This window comes from Capricornis sumatraensis, chromosome 3, assembly GCF_032405125.1.
Source record: "Capricornis sumatraensis isolate serow.1 chromosome 3, serow.2, whole genome shotgun sequence".
NCBI lineage: Eukaryota > Metazoa > Chordata > Mammalia > Artiodactyla > Bovidae > Capricornis > Capricornis sumatraensis.
Window position 1 is genome coordinate 69934731 of NC_091071.1, and position 22589 is coordinate 69957319.

General features: G+C 39.7%; 1 protein-coding gene across 1 annotated transcript in view; it reads right to left on the reverse strand.

Annotated features, from left to right (window-relative positions):
- Positions 1–803: 803 nt before the first annotated feature.
- The window catches only part of GORASP2 (golgi reassembly stacking protein 2), a 30564-nt gene continuing 8778 nt past the window's right edge, over positions 804–22589 (reverse strand). Inside the window, exons 2-10 of the mRNA XM_068968030.1 lie at positions 17794–17874; positions 16064–16267; positions 15305–15391; positions 14509–14639; positions 9935–10067; positions 8144–8267; positions 4628–4714; positions 3488–3598; positions 804–1923 (exon numbers count right to left, since the gene is read on the reverse strand). Coding sequence (XP_068824131.1) covers positions 1577–1923; positions 3488–3598; positions 4628–4714; positions 8144–8267; positions 9935–10067; positions 14509–14639; positions 15305–15391; positions 16064–16267; positions 17794–17874 — 1305 coding nt within the window. The 3' untranslated portion in view covers positions 804–1576. The remainder of the gene's footprint in view (positions 1924–3487; positions 3599–4627; positions 4715–8143; positions 8268–9934; positions 10068–14508; positions 14640–15304; positions 15392–16063; positions 16268–17793; positions 17875–22589) is intronic.

The window sequence follows — 22589 nt, forward strand, 5'->3', positions numbered from 1 at the left end:
CTTCTGGCCCCTGAAATAGAATACACCGTGTAAAAAAAAACAGCTGAAGGAAGGAGAGAGCATCTAAAGTAAGTGCTCTCCACCGCAGGAAGGCCTGGTGAGCCTGTCTGGGCCAAGTCTGTGCCCCTCTCCCAGGTGAACGCTGAGAATCCCCCTCCCAGGGCTCAGCGTGTCTTCTGTGCTCATCCACCCTGCTCTGGGCAGACGGTCCCGGGCTGCTGTCATCCTCAGATGACCTCACAGGAGTTCAGAATTGCTGCTCTGGAAAAACTACTGCTAAAAAATTTGTCTTTAAAGCTTAAAAATTACTTACTTGCTTCCCATGAAGGTAGCTCCTCAACATTTTTAAAAACCATGAGTATCTTTTAGAAATAACAATGTGCTCAACTTTACCTGGGCTGGCGTCTTCTCTTGTCATTTACTTTGAATGTAAGCCTGGCCCTGGAGGTGGCTCTACCCTAAAAACTGGTGGCCACTGATAACCCTAGTTTCCAGGTGGGTCTCAGCAGCCCTGTTCTACCCCCTGCTCCTCGGCAACATTCACACCACTGCAGGTCAGTAACTGATGGATCGCTTTCATCTTACTTAAGAAGCAGAAATATAACATGCACTTAATTTCATTCAGTAAATCAATTCCACATAACTTACCATCTCTTAGAAAACTTAGGAGAAAGCAAAGGTCAGACATGGAATTACATGAATGCACTGTGATCACTGGAGATTAATGACTGCACCATGGCGATCAGGAGTTGTAATTTAAATGTACCACAAGAAGAAAAGCGAAAGTACGGTAATTTATTGCTGCATCTATGCTTCCCAGTACAGCTATAATATTGTCAGTAGCTACAAAGTGCCACCTTCTGGATTAAAACTGTGCAACATCTCCTTTATTTCTTTTTAAAGGCCATTTTTTAGTGGACATATAAAGCAACAGCAGCAGTTATAAAATGTTGTCTGAGTACTTTTGAGAGCTCAAAACAAATATCTGTGTATAGGCTGAATAAAAAGATGTTCAATTAATAGTGCACATTGTGTTAACTTTAATTAACATCTTCTGTTGGAATTTTCGTGTAAACCTTAATAGAGATGTGACTCACAGAGACCAAAAGTAAAATATCTTTTTGTTTCACGGCTTAGTGAGGTGGTCTGCATTCTTGCAAATGATTTACAAAATACAAGAAATGTTGCAAGTGGGTATTAGGCATAAAATATTACATTTCCTTACAGAAGGAGCAGCAGGAGGACAGGGAGCCTAGTGAACACCCTGTCACCACCTTTCCCACAGAGCTACACCCCAAGAACGGCAGTGGAAACCTGGCAGCAAGCCACCCTTACAATTCTTTTTGGTTTTAAAATACAAGCACTTCCTGACGTTTCCCTCCCCGGCCCGTGAGCGGCACTCCCACTTGGCAGAATACAAGCCCACATCCTCTTGCTGAGTTTTCCCTTAGAATTATTTACAGGATGCCTACAGAAACGGTACAAACTAGTATGGAATTAAAGAGAGTTTGCATTTCCAGACACGCTCCTGTGGTGAAACAAGCACACCACGCCAATTCTGAAGACCGGTCCAAAGCTAAGGTGACTCAGAGGCAAACGCATCTGTAACCGTAACTGCTGAGATGGGCTTCTGGCTGGCTGTGGCGGAGTCGCTGACTCTGTCCTCCACAGTGGCCGGGGCCTTGCGGGTGGGGGGTGTCACGTCCACAGTGAGTGCGGAGGCGGCGTCGGCCCGTGCCGTGGTCGGGACGGGGTCGGAGGGTGGGCTGCCGGCGGGTGGGGCGGAGGACGGCAGCTCTGCGGAGCCTGCGGCGGGAGAGGCCTCCGGGACCAGAGGGAATGACGGGAGGAACTCGGATGGCATGGGGAGAGGCGCGAGGCCTGCTAAGCTTCGGGAAGGCAGGGAAGGAAGGGGTGGCAAACCTAGGACAAAAAGGCAGAGATCATACTTCCTCCCAGCACAGAAGGGCAACAGTCCCAGTCACACAATCATTTTCATTTGCATTTCACTAAGGAAATGGAAGCTGAGGAGCGACAACACAAATCACCATCTCTGATTATCCTTGGCTGGAGGCTCGGACACAGTTAAATATTCACCACAGGACCAGCTGGCCAGAGGAAAGGTTCCCTCGTGTGACTCAGCCCAGCCCGGGGAAGACATGATTCTCCCGGCTGGGATGGACAGGAGCCCATCTGCCTGCAAGGCAACACACGGAGTGCTGAGCAGAACTCTGCTCTTCAAGCAAACTGTAGGCTGACTCTCAGCTGCACTCTGGACAGACAAGAGGAACAGGAGGCACCGGGGCCAGGCCTGAAGCCAGAGTACTCAGCCTTTTTTCAAGCCCTCTGATTGATAAATCTGCGTATACTTGACAGATTTAAGAATTTTAAAACACAGAATGAAGGGAAAGAGTATTACATCTTCAAGAAACAAAAGGAAGGCAGGTTGTAGAACAGGTTTTGGGCAACCTGTGGCCCAGTCTGTCAACCTGTGGAAAGGGCAAAGCCACAAGTCTAAGAATACGGGGGTATCCCCCAAAAAGACGAAGGGAATGCTGAGACAGTAAACATTAGCCTGAATTTACTGACTTCATTTGTTTTTTAACCCATTGCGCCAAAAGCAAAAAATAGATTAACGAGGACAAGTAATGAATATATACAGATGATAAGCATTACAACAGGGGCTGTTATGATCTAAACAGAAACATGACAATGTATACTGTGGTGTAATAAGATCATTCACTGACATCACCGATGGGCCAAATTCTTGAGAAGAGCAATTAAAAGTCAACCCTGACGTGTGGCCGTCTCAAAGCTGAAGCTAATGTGGGCGGTCATTAACCAGAAGGGCAGACTCGTGGGGACACTGCTGCTTCGCTTTCATCAGTGCATAGAATCTGACTGTAAATACTTTGAATATCTGTGAACTTAACTATTTTTAGCTAAAACCTTGCCGTTTTTATTATAAAAACACTAATAATGACTATTTCTATAAAGCAATTATCCTTCAATCAAAAAGATGAAGAATATTGATCAAGCAGCAAGCGCAGCAAGCCCAGCCAGCCTGAGCCATGCAAAACACAGGTACCACCAGTGTCTGGATGGCAGCTGCCCAAAATACAGAGAGAATCACAGGGAGTTCATCCACTGCCACTGGGCCAACTGCACACCTCCCATCCCACTCAGCTCAGCGAGGCCACACCACTGCTCTTTATTTCTACAGCTGGCCTTTACAGAGCTTGAGCTGTCAGGGGCAGGAGGGAGAGAGAAGGAGGGATGGGCAGGCAGGCAGAGGAGCATCACAAAGACATTTCTCCTCCTCTTCTTTTTCAACCCTTTTAAATAAAAAAAGATTAATTTATATCTGAAGCAGCTGAAGTTTGTTAAACGAATCTGCCCTTGCCAGAAGAAGACTGAAATAGAGGACTGCCTTTCCTGGAGAAAACTTTTTATTAGACAGAGTCCTATGGGAAAATGGGCAACATACCCGGGTTCACGAGTTCTGGTAAGCTGACGCCTGGCACGACAGGCGGGGTGGGCAGGTTGAGATTGGGGAGGACAGGCAGGCTCGGGAGACCGGCTGGTAAAGGCATCAGACCTGGAGAGAAGGCAGAGAACAAAACATAAAGCGCCAAAGATAAACCCTTGCATATTGAAAAAAATACCACCCACTTCGAAGTGAAAATACCAGAAGTCCACTTACCCTGTGGCAGTTTTGTACCATAACTACAGTAACAACAATAACAAAAATCTCTCCCCAGTGAAGCATCTTTCTGTACCTACGTGATTAGATGGCTAAGTGAGTAAGGGTTAAAACAAACCTCTGAAACCAGGGCAAGAGTGATGCCGGCCTAAGTGTCTTAGAGAAGAAGCTGATTTATCTTAGCAAATAAGGGACTGATTTTCTTTGATGGTTGAGGTTTACACTCTCTCAGCCCTTTTTTTCCCCCCTTTTCCCTGTTTAATTTCGGACTCACAGTTGCTAATAAAGAATCCCCATGTATATCTTTCACTCAAATTTCTCAAATATTAACATTTTATCACACTTGCTTTATCATTCTGTGTGTGCTCACATTTGGTTAATGCCTTAGTATGTCTGTGTAATAACATCTTTAGCCATACAATTAAAGGCTCTCACAATGCCAACTATACTTGATCACTGAAATAATATCTGATCTCTACCTATAGATAAAAGGACTTGGTCTTCACTGGGAACAATAAGCGAAATAAACAAAAATCTCACCTAACATTAGAGTTACTAAGGACCCAAGCAAGGAGTGCTCGTCTCTAGGATACAATGTCGTATTCATTAAGCACTGACCAGAATGCCCTAAGTAAGGAAGTGCTGATGAATGGAACCTCTACACACTCCTTTTTCTGGCCTCAGGCTGCTTGGGGCAGAGAGGATGGTGGGCTAGGTTTAAGGAGCCCAGGGCTCAGCAGCTGACTAGCTGGTGACTGTAGCTCATTGCCAGTTGCTCTCACTTATCATGAAGTTACAGCAGAGAGAAAGCGAGAATAAAACATGAAAAAAGTCATCATATAGGGATAAATTTTTTTCACTGTTTCTAAGATGTAAAATACCAATAAAGCTATTATTATTACATGTATGTCTCCTGCGGCTTACCTGGTAATGTAGTAGCTGGGTTCATTGGCGGCACAGATGTGAGGGACTGGTTTACTTGTGGTGGCAATAATGGTACTGTTGGTACACCTAAAATAAAAGCACAGCCTTTGAAACATTTCAGTTGATAAAGAACGAGCAGACCATCTTGGACAGTCTCCAGCCCCTTCCCTCCCGCCACGGTCAGGCCTTCCCTGAGTGAGACTTCATTCAGTCAGCTGGTCTCCAGCTCTGTCACTCCACAGCTCATCCACCTGCTCTGCCCTCTGCCCTTCGCAAGGGCTGTTAGCAGAGCATGGGCCAAGGGGGCGGGGGGCTCTGTAAGTCCACACCAGCTAAGTAACACCAGGTGTGAGTTTCACCCCTGAAAAGGGCTGGATTAGAAAACTGTTTTGGAATTTTGGAAATGAGACACAAGGATTCCAGTCAATCTTTATTGGGCTCCTGACCTAAAAGGTTATGTAACCCTGGGGCTGCTGGGGGCTATGTGCCCCGTGAAACAGTGAATGCTGGTCTGTGAAAGAGAATGATGTAGAGACAAGCGCACGTGGACCTCCACAGATGGGGAGAATGACCTTCCTGAATCTCCATTTCCTTCTGACCTTGGTTCTGTGACATGCCTTTGAAGCCTAGTACATTTCCATTTTTACTGATGTTAGCCTGAGGAGTTTATGTTCTTTACCTTCAAGTAACTCTTAGGATACCACCTAATAAAGGTTATCTATTAACGCTCACCAGCCACTAAGCGAGAAGTTTCACTGATATTCAAACAACAGTAATACTGCACATGGATTTTGATTTTGTCTTACAGAGATCTGCTTAAAGCCAAAGTGAACTGTGCCTAAAAGTAGGAAGCAACTATTTTCAGACAGTTTCATAAATTTATTTAGTCACGTATTTACTTTTCTGCAGAAACTGGAGGCATGAGAAATCAGAAGAGAATTCTCTGTTTTATTTGATTCTCAAAGGTGTTGAATGGTTGGTTGGTATGTTTAGTCTTTCAAGTTTGGCGGCAGGGTGGGCACCTGCTATATGTCAAGACATCGTTCTAGGCACCGAGGAACTTACAGAATAAAGAAAATAAAAATCACTACTCTCAGGAAATTTACATTCTGATGAGGTGCAGAAAAAGAAAGGGAGACAGGAAGTATGAGGGGGTCATATCGATTAATGCCATTTCAAAATGATATACTCATTTGCTGAAAATCCAGATTTTTCAAATCCACAGTGAAGTTTTTTTAAAAAAACACACACTTTTATTCTACAGTTACTGTTTGGGCGGCTGCTGCTGCTGCTGCTGCTAAGTCACTTCAGTCGTGTCCGACTCTGTGCGACCCCACAGACGGCTGTTTGGGCTACTTTCCAGCAATACAATCAAAGCAAAGACTGAAAAGTAAATACCTAACAAAAAGTGGTTTCTCATGTCATACTGCTGAATTCACTTACTCAAAGTGAAAATGCTGATTTCTTTCAATCTCCTTTAGAATTTCTGATTTATTGATACCTCTTTTACTATTCAATAACCCATTTCTCTACAGTGTAATAAGACCAGGGATCTCAGTGCATGTGCTTGTAAGACAACACAAGTGTAACTGTCATGTGTGAGGGAAGATTTAAAATAGAAACCGCAAGGTGAAGAGACATCAGCTATCTCCTAAAGCCAGAAGAGCTCTCATACGCACTGGAACTCTCACTGTAAAGCCACGTGAGAGCCATCAGACACAGACTGGGTTGCCGCCTTGGGAAGTCTATTCAAGAATAAACTAAAGGACCACTTCTTATATCTGATGGGATATAAGTAAAAAACTCAATCTCACAAAAAGGCCTCAAATATTACTTGATGAAATAAACTTTAAAATCTCTTCCAAATATACCTATGACTTGATACTGATGACATTAATATTTAATTTCATTTAGGAAATATTCTAAAACTAGACTGGTGATAACTGCACAACTCCATAAATTTACTAAAAATCACTGAATTCTATACTTTCAGTAAATAAATTTTATAGTACACAAATTATACCTTGATAAAGCTGGGAAAAAAACTCAGCAAAGAGTAGGGGGTAGGGATGAATGTCATCATACTGATAACTGGTGAAGCTGGGTGGTGGTGGGGGGGTCTGTTGTACTTCTCTTTACACAAATGAATATCTGTATTTATTAACATTCATCTATTTTTGAGTATGTTTCAAATTTTTAATTTTTTATAAAAAATAAAAATTTCAAACTTATCTTGGAAAACGAAGACTCCAAAAAGACTTGGGATTTCAACCTAGGGGACAAACTCTAGGGACCATACTGTTGACCTTAACTGCATCTTGATGGGTTGTTTTAAGTCCATTCCAGAACAAAGTGGAATATGAGCAGATCTGGAGTACAAATATTAAAAAAGAGAGCTCAAGAATAAAAGGATACTAATAAAATAAAATGAAACCATGGCAGTATTTTATCCACTTATTCAACACTGATTGAGTATATAATATACTCTTGGTATGATGAAGATATTTAAAAAAAGGAAAGGGAAAAATAAACTACGTCAACATACCAAGTTAAGAACTGTATCATGTGACCAAGCAATTCTAATTTCTGGGTATATAATCAAGAAAAATGAAAACATATGTCTATGCAAAAACTTGTACACAAATGTTCATAGCCACATTATTCAATAATAGCCAAAAAGTAGAAACCACCCAAATGTCCATCAACAAAATGTGGCATACCCACGCAATGGAACATTATTTAAACATAAAAAGATAAAGTATTAACATATGCTATGACATCAATGAACTTGCAAAACAGAACACCCTTCAAGGTAAAAGAAGCCACAGAGAAAGGTCACAGACAACCACACCTATTTTATGGAATGCTTAGACTAGAAAGACAAAGTAGATTAGTGAGTGCCTAGGCCTTGGGGCCTGGGGGAAGAGAGTGACTGGGGGCAGGATTCCTTTTCGGGTAATGAAATGTTCTAAACAGAGGTGATGGTTGCAAACCTCTACAAAATATACTCAAAACCCCATTAAATTATACACTTTGAAATGGGTAAATTATATGCTATGTGAATTACATCTCAATAAAGTTGTTGAAAGAAACCTAAAACACACAAAAATGGAGTACAGCAGGTAGAACAATGAGTACAGGAAAAGAAGAGACAGGAGCACGTCCCCTGAGCAAGACTGGGCCCCTAAGAAGGAATGGTGAACGGCTCACCTCTGTATCCCCAGGGTACACTAGCTAGGGGATATGCAAACATCTGCTGAGTAAACAGAGCAATTAAACTGAATTCAAAGGTAGAACACAGAGAAGCCCACGGTCTAACACTGGCTGAGAAGAGGTTTAAACCCATGTGGTCATTTAGTACCTACCAGCTTTCACAGACAGGGCCTGTCAATGCAGAGCACGTTGACAGTTTTCAAAGTACACTGGAATTAATTTTTAAAATTCTACAGCTTGGGACAGAAAAGAATACCATGTAAAACAAACCAGACTGAAGACAGAAATCTATTTTCTGCATACCTGTGCTGAGAACATTACTGACAGCTGGTGGGGTTGAACTAATAGAAAGTCCAGACAGACTCTGTTCAATTTCTGTAGTTCCTGGTGGTGACAAAGATGAGGGATTAACTGAGGACAGCTGGACCTTCCAAAAAATAGAAAGAAAAAAGGAAAATTACTCAAGTTTACTTAAAATATACACATTGGCTCTCACTGGTCCTACAGATACTTTTTTGATCGTGTACAAACCGTCCGAACTTTTCACCTGGCACTCTGGCTTTCAGATACTCCTTCTTCATTTTGAAAGGTGCCAAGGATGTGACGCTGTAGACACCTCCCCATCCTGTCACTTCTGGCCGCTTAACACATGGCGTCTAGCCCGTCACACCCACTGTTCTAGCCACTTTGACACCAGGAGAGTCTTTCTTCTCCTTCCTAGCCACCCAAAATGATTATCCTCAACCCTTAAAACACCACTTTTTTCCTCTTCTCTGATTTCTCAGCCAGATTTTTGTTTCTAATTTTCACTGTTCATGGAAGAAGTCAGCTGAAGTCTTAATACCATGAAAGATTCCTTAGAAATTTCTTATGATGTCTAACATTATGAGTCCCCCTTTTCTCATCAATGAATGAATGTGGGAACTAGATCTCTACCTTCAGGAGCATGGGGTAGGGGTATGAATGAATCTATATGGACTCTACAAATAGGTGAATGAGTGATTTTCAGATTTCACCCCTGAATCCTCCATCTTCCTCCAGCTCCAGTGTCCTCCAGCACTTTTCAACATGACCTGCATTATGGCCCTTCTCCCCAGCTGCCATTTCACCATCTGGTTTCTGACTGCCCGCAGAGCCTAACACGGCAGAAAGCACTGACTGGGGCAGCATATATGATAGTAGGAGTCTGAATATGTAACGACGCTGGCTCTGGTGGTGAGTCAATGGGGGGGGTGAGGAGAGGTTACACCTTTCCACAGCTCCTCTTCACTTCCTCTAGAAGTAGGGATGGCTAAACCATAAACCATAAAATGACAGCAGCCCTTTCTTCACAACCACAGCATTTTCTTTCTGATTATTTGGTTTCTATTTAGTCAGGCAGGCAAGAGTTAACTGTCCTGTAAGGCCTGCACAGGAAACATTTTAAAAGCCCCTAAGCCTGTACAAATACCTCTCGTACTCCTTAAACAGCCTCATGTTGATCATTTAATTGTTACCACAACCCTAGCTCTCCTTGCTTTCTCAATCAGGTTCCTTGAAATCGTAAGCACCATCTGTTGTCACCTTAACCCGCACCAGTCACCCCCTCTCTCCAGTCAGTCGGCACTGGCGTCCCTGCTCCAGCCCAGGACATGTTTTTTCACTCCTCCTCACCGACTTCTCTGTAGTTCCTCACACAGCTGTCTATGCCCGCTTTCCTGACGCTCTGCTTTCTCCCTTTGGGCGTCTCCTGACCATCCTTTGCTAAATCTCCTGTCTCTGCCTGTCCATTTAAATACTATGAACAGTCAAGATTCCAGCCTTGTTCCTCTAACCCACCCAAACCCAACCCATTGTTTGTTTGTTTTTTAAATCAATGTCCATTGGGTAGATTACCCTCTCTATGTTGATGATTCCCAAATCTGTATCTCTAGCCCTGCCCTCTTTCCTGAAATCTAGAATCAGAGGTTACCCATCTAGGTATCCTACAAGAACTTCAAATCCTACACGTCAGTATGTAACTCATCTGCCCAGTTTCAGTAAGTGCTATCACCACACACATCAACTCATCTTGGTGGGAAGTTATGACATAATCAGGAAGTAAAGTTACCTTACCTCCGTAAACCCATCTTTAAGAGGAGTAATCGGTGTACCAGTCATCTGTCCTGGAAGAGAAATTTTCTTTCCTTCTTCAAATGGGCGTGTAGGTATTCGATGCAAATAACCATATCCAATGCCACATCCTAGGCTGCGAAAATAATTTTTTCTTAAAGTTATTGTTATCAATCACAGCTTATGTTTCTTTGAGGTTTTGAACAGAAAAAACACATCTCCATTCTTTTAAATGCTGACTATTATCAGAGGTCTCGTCTGACCACCCTTTATGAAAAGCACACTTCCCTGTACCCCAGACACTAGCTTTACTCTCCTTTATTTCCCTTTAAGTATTTATCTCTATCCAACACACTGTATATTTATTTTCTGTCTCTGCCAATAAAATGTTAAGGGGGCAGAGACCTTGTTATGTTTACTGCCTTAATGGTTCCTGGAACATGGCAGACACTTAGTGATTATTTGCTGAATGAATGACATAGTCTTTCTACTCAAGAGCTCCAAACACTTTTGCATGCTAATGATATTCACACATCCCACAGGTCTACTTCAGAACCAACACATATCAATCCAAATGAATCCAGATTTCTTCTAATTCAGCATCCTAATGCCACCAGTGACATTTTTCTAATTAGATACAATCACAGCGCTTCTTTCCAGTCTGCTGACATCCCCCATTCTTGCTTCCCTTTTCCCTTTAGAGAACTCCTCCCCAGTCACTGTGTGCAATGCTGGTGGGACCACCGTCAATCAGGGGCCCCGTCCTGCCCCAAATTAGGCATGTCTCACGACCAGAGCCAGGGCAATCTACCCATCTTGCTCAGGACTGCAAACCTTAGAAGTGACAGAAAAAACAAAATGGCTATATCCCTTTAGTAGAATACGGATGGAACTGCCAGTTAGTTCTTCCTTTCCAAGTCCCTATATAAGACTTTTCACAACCAGGTTTCAACTTATGTTTCCATCACAATAGCTTATACTTTCCAAAGTATTTGTTCTGACTAGGACATGTACAGATACCTCTGTGCCTATCCTGTTAAGGCATCTATTATTTCCATGGCTACTACCACCACCACCAAAAGCTGAGAGAAAAAGCAGTTTCTTATCTGAATCTGATTTCATAACAGTGCTTCACATTACAAAATTACTTGTCTCCTCACTTTTTCTCCCTTATACCATCAAGCTGCAATTTTTACTCAACTGGTTCTCAGACTGATTATGAAGAGAGAGAGATGAAATATACTGATCAATAAAAGCCTTTCAGAGGTAGATGCATTTAAAAACATTTAAAATGCATTTAAAATGTACTTATTAATCAAAAGAACTAAGTGGTGGTAGAGAAGGCACTTGAGGCAAGAGGGAGGCCCTCCTAAAATTTAAAGGCAGCCCAAGAATGAAGCTAAGAAAAACTCTCTGCTGTAGTGAATGCAACATGGTCAGCCTCTGAGGAAGGAATGAAAACCAGAGGCACACATATACCAGTGGGGGCAGACTCAGGAAGGTGGTGTATAATATGGGCCTGTCTAAACAACAGCTGATCAACGGCATAAAACCATGTCAAAAGGAAAAATGTCTTCCACAGAAAAAGAGAAGCTGCTAGTCTAGAAAAGAAGGGTGCCAAGAACAAGCATGTAGCAGTATTTAGTCAGCGTAATCAAAAATAAACAAACTAGTAATGTTCTTTGTTGTTAAACTTCATCTAGAATCTCTTCATTAGACCATGATTTCATGCACACCAAGCAAGGTGGAGGTAGTAATGGGCTCTAAGAATTCTAACTGGAGAGGAGGCATTTTTCTATTGTAAACTGAAAATCCACCATTCTAATGAATACAGAAGTTTATTTGCAAATTTAGTTTATATGATACAGTCCCTCTAGAATGAAATCAATTTTGAATACCTTGAGAAGATCACCTTTCTGACAAACCTGGACATTGGAACATCGTAACTTGATCAAGTACGGGCCCCAGACAGGCCAGATTCTCTGTCCCATTTTCTTAAATTGCAGTAAGTCGGCATTCCGGTGGCAGCATACGTTCAGCTGGAGAATCTCAGGTTTGTGGCTTAGGATACTGTGAGCACACAGAGGCCTTCTCTGTTTGCATCAACTAAGGTCATCCTTTACCTGGCAAGCGCTGGATCTTTTACAAAACATTGGGAGCAGTTTCCAAATCCTAGCCTTTCTTATAAATCTAGCTTACGCCTAACAACTCCTCAAATTTAAAAAGGTTCTTAGAACTTTCGAAATAATGAAAAATTTGTACAATTTAAACAATAAAAGACCTACAGATATAATATTAAGTAGGAATGTTGTGCTTTGACTTTTTGAAATTAAGAAACTGACTTGAAGAAAAGTCCCAGAAAACTGATTTTATAAAGTTTGCTTTTCTGTTTGGCTTGATGCTCTTCTAAACTGCTTTTTGTTGCTTCAATTCTGTCTGAATTTTAGTGGAAATTGGTCTGTTCATTTGTGAAAGCCAACAGTTTCCTCCAAGTGCTAAGAAATTTCCCCAGCAGCTAGACAAAGTTACACTGTATTGTTCTACTGCTGAGGAGAGAACTGGGAAAATAAGACTGAAAACTATTTTACTAAAATAACAAAACAAAAAAGTTAGTTTGTGCTTCAGTTCAGTTCAGTTCACTCGCTCAGTCGTGTCTGACTCTTTGCGACCCCATGAATCACAGCACGCCAGGCCTCCCTGTCCATCACCAACTCCTGGAGTTTACTTAAACTCATGTCCATTGAATTGGTGATGCTATCCAGCCATCTCATCCTCTGTCGTCCCCTTCTCCTCCTGCCCCCAATCCCTCCCAGCACCAGGGTCTTTTCCAATGAGTCAACTCTTCGCATGAGGTGGCCAAAGTGCTGGAGTTTCAGCTTTAGCATCAGTCCCTCCAATGAACTACCCAGGACTGATCTTCAGAATGGACTGGCTGGATCTCCTTGTAGTCCAAGGGACTCTCAAGAGTCTTCTCCAACACCACAGTTCAAAAGCATCAATTCTTTGGTGCTCAGCTTTCTTCATAGTCTAACTCTCACATCCATACATGACCACTGGAAAAACACAGCCTTGACTAGATGGACCTTTGTTGGCAAAGTAATGTCTCTGCTTTTGAATATACTATCTAGGTTGGTCATAACTTTTTTCCCAAGGAGTAAGCGTCTTTTAATTTCATGGCTGCAGTCACCATCTGCAGTGATTTTGGAGCCCCAAAAAATAAAGTCTGACACTGTTTCTACTGTTTCCCCATCTATTTCCCATGAAGTGATGGGACCAGATGCCATGATCTTCCTTTTCTGAATGTTGAACGTTAAGCCAACTTTTTCGCTCTCTTTCACTTTCATCAAGAGGCTTTTTAGTTCCTCTTCACTTTCTGCCATAAGGGTGGTGTCATCTGCATATCTGAGGTGATTGATACATCTCCCGGCAATCTTGATTCCAGCTTGTGCTTCTTCCAGCCCAGCGTTTCTCATGACGTACTCTGCATATAAGTTAAATAAGCAGGGTGACAATATACAGCCTTGACGTACTCCTTTTCCTATCTGGAATCAGTCTGTTCTTCCATGTCCAGTTCTAACTGTTGCTTCCTGACCCGCATATAGGTTTCTCAAGAGGCAGGTCAGGTGGTCTGGTATTCCCATCTCTTTCAGAATTTTCCACAGTTTATTGTGATCCACACAGTCAAAGGATTTGGCATAGTCAATAAAGCAGAAATAGATGTTTTTCTGGAGCTCCCTTGCTTTTTCAATGATCCAGCGGATGTTGGCAATTTGATCTCTGCTTCCTCTGCCTTTTCTAAAACCAGCTTGAACATCTGCAAGTTCACAGTTCACATACTGCTGAAGCCTGGCTAGGAGAATTTTGAGCATTACTTTACTAGCATGTGAGACGAGTGTAATTTGTGGTAGTTTGAGCATTCTTTGTCATTGCCTTTCTTTGGCACTGCAATGAAAACTGACCTTTTCCAGTCCTGTGGCCACTGCTGAGTTTTCCAAATTTGCTGGCATACTGAGTGCAGCACTTTCACAGCATCATCTTTTAGGATTTGAAATAGCTCAACTGGAATTCCATCACCTCCACTAGCTTTGTTCATAGTGATGCTTTCTAAGGCCCACTTGACTTCACATTCCAGGATGTCTGGCTCTAGGTGAGTGATCACACCATCGTGATTATCTTGGTCGTGAAGATCTTTTTTGTACAGTTCTGTGTATTATTGCCACCTCTTCTTAACATTTTCTGCTTCTGTTAGGTCCATACCATTTCTGTCCTTTATTGAGCCCATCTTTGCATGAAATGCTCCCTTGGTATCTGTAATTTTCTTGTGAGATCTCTAGTCTTTCCCATTCTGTGCTTAGATGAGTTAAAAAAAAAAAAGGACTAGAGTTTGTGTACCATGTTCACTAAATTGTGCTTTAAAAAAATGAATGATTGCATTCAACATTCTAGGTTGGCTCTTTCCTTTCCTCCAGAAGTTTTACTATAAACCAGTAACTTGTTTCAAACTAAAACAATGCTTACAACATATCTGACTGGTAAATTTAAGCAGTTGTAACTTAGTCTAAAAAAAGTAACCTTACCTGCCTTCTCCACCCCATGCAGAATTTGGTGTAATAATCACTTCTCGACAGTTATCAGTGTCTGTATTATACACATAAAGTTTCAATGGTTTTGCTTCATGTGTTTCAATAAGGCTGAATAGATCCTCAGACTGCAAAAGCATTACAGAAGAAAAATGTTTTTGTTACTGAACTTTTGAATAATAGGTCTCAAATAGTAGATATCAAACCTAGTTAATATCTAAAACAAACAAACAAAAAACACACCTAAACGAACAACAACAACACACACACAAAAACCAGATTCCGGGCCCTGCCCCTAGGCATAAGAAGCATTTCTTAGATCAGGATTATTAATACCTCCCCATACAACACAAGGCCTCATGTTCAGTTCTGTAAGACCTAACCAGCAATTGAGTAAAAGTTTTCTACACCCAAATTCAACATATTCTGCTTTCTTCCTATTATTAAGGGCTGGTTATCCGGGCACCTTTTTTTCCTGTCATTTATAATTGAGTAATACATATTTCCACTAGCTAACAGACAAGGAAAAGGATCCAACTAATATAGCTAAGCCAATTTTGCTACCTTAGAAAAAGAGAAAATGAAATCAATATTCAAAAATGAGGATTTGATTTAATCTTGAGGTACAAGAGACATCTTCCATATTTCTGTTTAACATCCTGGAGCATACGCTATCTTGATTAGCAAAGACCTAAATTTCAACTCTGAATGTAAAGGGTGCAAATATACCTGCATTTATACATTAATGAGAAAATGTTAAATTATTTTTAGTATTAATGAACAAATTAATTACCTCATTCATGACTGTATCTGCTCCAATGATATAATCACTGTGAGGTCTAAGACCAGCCAGCGCTGCAGGAGAATTTGATTCCACTTCCTAGGATGATACAATCAAACTGTTGTTATTGTTTAGTCACTAGGTCTTGTCCGACTCTTTGATGACCCCATGGACTGTAGCTGGACAGGCTCCTTTGTCCATGAGATTTGCTAGGCATGAATACTGGAGTGGGCTGCCATTTCCTCTTCCAGGGGATATCTCTGACCCAGGAAGCAAACCCATGTCCCCAGCATTGGCAGGAGGGTTCTTTATTGCTGAGCCACCAGCGAAGCTTCCCCATTAAATTACTGTATATAAAATAATATTCCAAACTGTATAGTTCAGTCCTTCATTACAGTAATTTAAACTTTCCTATATTTGTCTTATTAGAGACAATGTCAGATCAGAAGCTATAGGATACACTTATTTAAATCTTCCAAACATAAAAAGAGCCAACAATATTTTTATAAATATTTAAAATATTTCTGTAGCTATCTGCTTTAATTTAACTTCTTCTAATGGATAAACTATTAGAAAAAATTTTTAGATCATAATTTGCTTTTCTTTCTCAAGCTGTTTTTATTAATACATATTTTAAAAGCAATTTTGATTTTCAGAAACTAAAAGTAGCCTAATAACAGCCCTACAGTCTCCCAAATTGGAAACAACCACTATTAAAATACCTTTCTATACTGTTTCTTAAACTGCTAACAGTTCACAGTTGATACCTACCAACACATGCCAAACGTTTTCATTTGCCCCATCAAAGCTGCAGAAACGAATGCTGACTCCCAACAAGCCCTGGCCACCCCACATGTTGCTTGGTGTAACTGAGGTCTCTCGCAGCTCCAGTGTTTTACTACTGTAGATAAGCATCTTTACAGGTTTTTCAACATTTGCTTTCAGTAGATCCTTAAGAGTATCATTGTCTTTATTCTGTAAACATAGAAATATTTCTTAATAAATAAAAATCTAATGCTAATTAGCTTAAGCATCCTAGGCCCTGTTGGAGAAATATTAATAACTAATGTAAATAAAATATTCAATAAGTGGAGGTTTCATTAACACTCAAATACTCCTCCAAGTAAAAGAATGTCAAGAAATTAGGAACTTATGTTAGTGTAACCCAGGAGGACTCCACAGGGCCTCTGGGGACAGGCCTTCCTCCATGTCCTCTGCTGTGGCTCCTCTCTCAAGTACCCAGATTATAGTATCTCATGCATATTTCCTAAGTTTTCAGATGCTAAAAACTACCACCAAAAGCAAGAAATAACTACTTGAAGATTATAAGCAGGTAGCCACAGACCTTCTGATGCCTAAGGACTGATCACCACAAACCAATCAGGGAACTGTGCATGAGCTGATCACAACCCTGGGATAGCCCTCCCTCACCTTGACTTCAAAAATGCTTTGCTGAAACCCTTCAGGGAGTCTGCGTTTTTCTGAGCAGGAACCATCAGTTTTCCTTGCTTGGTCCTGGAATAAACCTTTCTTTGCTATAAACTCTTAACATTTCGGTACTGTTTGGCCTCACTGTGTGTCAGGCACACAAACTTGTGTTCAGTAACATTAGCAACAGCTTCTGACTTTTTCCTAATAGCCAGCTATGGAATTATGGAATTTGCAACCCAGCATTATTTGAAATGATCCAGAGCTTCAATGATAAAAAACTCTAATTACTCCACAAGAAGATATGTTACTAACAGAGTTGGAATGACTGATTTTAAAATCTAAAACATTGCTAGAGTTTAAGTTTAATTTTGGACTTTACTCCTCATATATACACTGAGTACAAACTGGTAGGAAATAGTATGTTAAATATTTCATTATGTAAATGAATAAAGGCCATTATGTAAGAGATGTGTAATGAACAAAAACTTAGACTGTTGTGAAAAACCAACTAAACAGCCACTGTCATAAGAATTTACTGAAATTATAACACAGTTTCCTTCCCATTGGACTTTACCACATGTAAACTAAAGCACTTTTAAAAACTGGTTTCAAGTCTGCACTTTTGGAACACATCTCTGTCTAGTTTTATAACACTATTTCTATATGAGGGAACTGAGTGATAAGAAAATTGGCAAGTTATTTGAGAATGAGTCTTTACTAAATCATTTGTCAATAACCTAAAAAAGTCTGACATTTTTTGAAAAAGCAACAAAATCACATCTTTCTGCTTAAAAAATAAATAAATATTTAATATACAAAGTAGAAGTCTCCAGTGTCTTTCTCTGCCCCCCCCCCCACCCCAACTAATCACTGGAGTGTGAGGTGTAGTATTCTATCAATATATTTGACATTCTCACATTTACTAACACATGGTTATTTTATTGATATCATACTCTATGTAATGTTTGTGACTAATGAATAAATAAATATCCATCTCAGATAATCTGAAAAACTCTATTTTCAAAAGATGACAAAATATCATAGGTGAAACTACAAAAGGCTGAACTTACTAATCTTGAACCATTAATAGAAACAATAAAATCAAAGAATGGCTCCAGTCCAGCTCTATGTCCTGGGGAATTTTCTTGTACCTGTGAAAACAAAAATGAAAAATACAAAGCTTAATTATGAATTAAAAGCTAAAGTTTAATATCTATCACTTCAGTTAAAACAGATTAATCTCATTTATGAGGAAATATAGGTACTCACTAGTTTTCTCATTTCTTTTATCTTCCAGATAATGCCCCTGCAGCTCCCTAAATTCTATTCATTCTTTAAATTCATCTCATATATGAGGTTTTCCCTCTGGTGCTATTTCACACTACTTTCCACTTTTTAGGGGGTGGGAGGAGACAATCCTCCCAGCATTTAGCACATGACATAGCAGACAGTTAATCATTACAACTAAGTGGCAAATTCAAATTAATTTATTCTATTTATCCCATTACTACTACTAGCAAGGTACCATTTGGTTACAAAACTAATGTAGGAACACAGCTGCTGTTAGGAAAACATTATAATCTGCTGAGTAACAGGCAAGAAGAGGGGGAGACGGAGGACACACAGACCTCTAATAACTGTGATATGAAAGCAAACAGGTTGAGTTATAGGCACAAAGTTCTAAGGGCGAGATTAAATCTGAGTGAAGAAGTTTCCTAGGGAAAAAAATGACATTTGAATTGTACTTTAAAAGGAAGGTAGAACTAAGGAAGGATAAGGGGGATGAGAAAAAACACCTAAAAGCTGAAAGAACAATATGAGTAAAAACCCAGAAGAAGTATGAAAAATGAGGATAATGTAGCTAGCTAGAGACAACAGGTGGCAGGGGACAGAAATAAACTCTGTGCAACATTTTGTGCGAATCAGCAGCTTTTAGGCTTTCATGAGATTCTAAAGGGTGTCTCCAGGACCCAAATAAAGCGTTAAAATAATGGATTTTTGCAATTCTTTTATTTTACAGGTGAAGAAACCATTTATGACTTGCCTATAGTCTCAAAGTAGGGAAATGGTAGGGATGAAACTCAAAAGTATATCTTATTAACCATTAGTCCAGTAAGAAGGATGGAAAGAAAGAATGGAGCTAAACTTACAGAGGATTTTACTTGGAAGATTAAGATTTACCTAGCTTTTCACCAACTCAAATGTTTAGCATCTCAAATTTGAAATGCATTAAAATAAACTATTAAACTTCCTAAATTTGCAATAACACAAATATCAGGAGCTAGTAATGGCAGTGATAGGACAAAAGAGCAAAAAGTTAATAGAAACAATTTTGCATTTCCTCTAAAATATTTTCATCATGTTTTAAGGAATTTTTATTCTGCTTGATGTTACTAAATACTGTCAAAACTATCCCTTGAAAAGAGTTTACATTGATATTTGTAGGCTGATCCTCTGTAATAGCCCAAACAGTTTTAATCATCAATTCTGAGGCTAATGCAAATAAAAGATTCACATCCATCCACACCCAAATCTGCAGCTATTCACACGGTAACAAATCATTTGAATACTTTCAAAACAGAACCCAAGTTGTTCCCAGAATATGTCCTTCTAATACCAGACTTCACAAATGAGACTTAATCTTGAACTGATGATACATTCATTATTTTTGGATTAATGCTACCTTTTATTCATTTAAAGCCAAATTATACTATTATTGCCTCCAAAGAAGTAAAAACTAGATTTTCTTCATTTGTCATAGTAAGGAATAGTTTGTTATAAAAATGGCTCAATGTTTAACTTACTAAAACTGATCTTGCTTTATGTAAAATTTCCCGCAAATGTGGGACTAAAACCATTTTTATAAATTAAACAAGTTAAATATCAAAAGGATTTATTATTTAAAGGTGTTGGTTCTAATAATCAGAACATACCTGCTTATTTTCTTTATACCCTTTTCTTAAATGGGGCCTATTTTATATTCCATATATTAACAAGCAAAATGTCTAGAACCCAAAATGGCACACAGATTTCTCCTTAAATGGCAGCTCAAAAAGGAAAAGGGTGGCTGCCTAGAGCTGCTGTAAGAACCGAGAGGTTGAGTCACAGCTAGCTGGCAAAGGCCACGAGCCTCTAGGTGTAAATGCCTGTCTGTTAGGTTCCTATCAGTTAGGCGTGAAATGCCTGAGGTGGGAAAAGCAGATAGCTACTGCAAACCCTAGAAGCCCCATCAGAGAGGAATTTCTCATGTAATAGGGTCCACACCTAATCAAATAATTCTCTGATTCAGAAGTTCCCAAATTACCTTTTTTTTTTAAGAAACCAAATAGTCCATTGATCAATTTCAGACTTCTCCACTGAGGCTGCCAACAGTTTGCCTTTGCCAATATCTTTGTAATGTCATCAGCCTAGATAGGTGATCCCACACACTGATTCTTATCATGCCACCCTCCAAGTATCAAGCTGTACCACTATCTGTTTGAAATGGAAAGTCTCCCATACCATTAGGATTATTCTTCCCCAGAATTCAAAAGATTCAATAGCTAAATTTGGATTCTAACATAAATAAACCAAGATAATCCTTTCTCTATTTTTCATTTTCATCTGCGACAAACATCAATCTGTTTCTAATGGACCTTGAATTAATTTCTTTCCTAAATCTATTTACATTGTTAGTACCAGTACAACTCTGGCAATGAGGTATCTTACTTAACTATGGCTAGGAAGCCAGCAGAGGGAGCCCTAGAAAATGCTCTCTTTGACCCTAATTCTTTAAAACAGAACTTCCTACATTTTATAGCATGGAAAATAAACTCTACAACACCGCAAATTAAACATCCACACAGGCAAGTTTCTCTGGAAATATTATCCACTAATGAGAATCTTTCAGGCATCTAATCTCTCACGCATCAGATTATCACTCCACTACCTTGGCCCCTATGAGAGATCTCTTGACTGTTGATTCATCACCAGCTTCCTGAACCATCTTAATTACAAAAGAAAAAATACACATACCTGGCCTCATGGGCTAAATACCATGGGCCAAATATCACGGAAGTTTAAACTGGATAAATTAAATCTGAAAGTTTAATAATTAAGATTTTACATGACTTTCAAAAAATGTACAGTGAAAAGATAAAAGAGTTTTAGAGCAAAACCCTCTTGATTTTGAGTCATGGTTTGCCTACTTAATAGCTTTTTGAGCTGGGAAAAGTTTACCATCCTGGGTCTCAATTTTCTCATTTGCCAGGAAGAGATAACACCATCTACTTTAGAAGAACACTGTAGATTTTGAATGAGCTTAACTGCATGAAATGCCTAGTGAAGTCTCTGACATATGATAAAGAGTCATACAAATCTTAAGTTCAACTTCCTACCTCCACAAACCACCACCTGAAGGCAAATTTTTATAAGCTACTAATTCCTGGACACTGCATGATTTTTCTCTTGTATTAATTCTCACTCCTTTAAAAAAAGCAGGAAAAGACACAGAACACTAGTTAGCTAAGAAGAGGAGACAAATCATTTTTTTAATGTTGTCTCTCGAAAATCAATTCCGTATGGATAGCAGATCTCAACATAAAAGGCAAAACAAAGAAGCGTTTAGAGAAAAACAAGGGAACATCTTTTGGGTCATCGAGTGTGAAGGCTTCTTAACCCGAACACAAAATGCTAACCACAATTTTTTCTTTTAAACCTGACAAACTTTACTGAAACTATGAACTTCTGCTCATCAAAGACACAATTAAGAGAGTGAAAAGATATGCTATGTATTCAACAAAGGAATTGCATTTACAACAAATCCAAAACTACTGCAAATCAAAAAGGAAGAGTGAAACCACAATAAGACACCACATCACATTCACAAAAACTGCTGAAGTAAAGAGACAATAACAAGGATTGGTAAGGATGTAGGGAAACCAGAATCCTCATACACTGATGGTGGAAATGTAAAATGGTGCAGCCTCTGTGGGAAACAGTTTTGCAGATCCTCAAAATGTTAAATACAGAGTCATTGCATGACCTAGCAATTTCATTTCTACATATATAGCCAAGAGAAATAAGCATGTCTATGTAAAAACTGGCACACAAATTTCATATCTGTGCTATTTATAATAGCCAGAAAGTGATAATAAGCCAAATGTCCTTCAACTGATGAATGAATAAACTAAATGTGGTACACTTACAGAATGGAATATTATTTGGCAATAAAAAGAAATTAAGTATTAACACATGCTAAGACATGAGTGAACCTTGAAAACACTGTGATAAGTGAAAGAAGCTAGTCACAAAGACCATATAATATGTAATTCCATTTATAAGAAATGTCCAGAATAGGCAAATCCACAGAAAGGAGATTACTAGTGACCAGGGGATGGGAGCAGGGGGAACAGAGAGCAGCTGCTAATGGGTATGGAGTTTCTTTCTGGGGTGAGAAAAAGGTCCTGAATGAAGATACTAATGATGGTTGCACAACTCTGAATATACTAAACAACCACTGTACTGTAAAGTTTAAAACATGATTTATGTATGTTGGTATGTAAGTTATAAGCTCAATAAATCTGTTTAAAAAAGAAGACAGACAACTTAAAGAAATGGAGAAAAGGTTTTAGCAGATACTAAACAAAAGAACAATGGACTGGTTCAAAATGGAAAGGAGTACATCAAGGCTGTATATCGTCACCCTGCTTATATAACTTACATGCAAAGTACATCATGCAAAACGCCAGGCCAGATTAATCACAAGCTGGAATCAAGACAGCCAGGAGAAATAACAACTTAAGATATGCAGATGATACTTTAATGGCAGAAAGTGAAGAGGGAACTCTCACCTCTTTGTGAAGGTGAAAGAGGAGAGTGAAAAAGC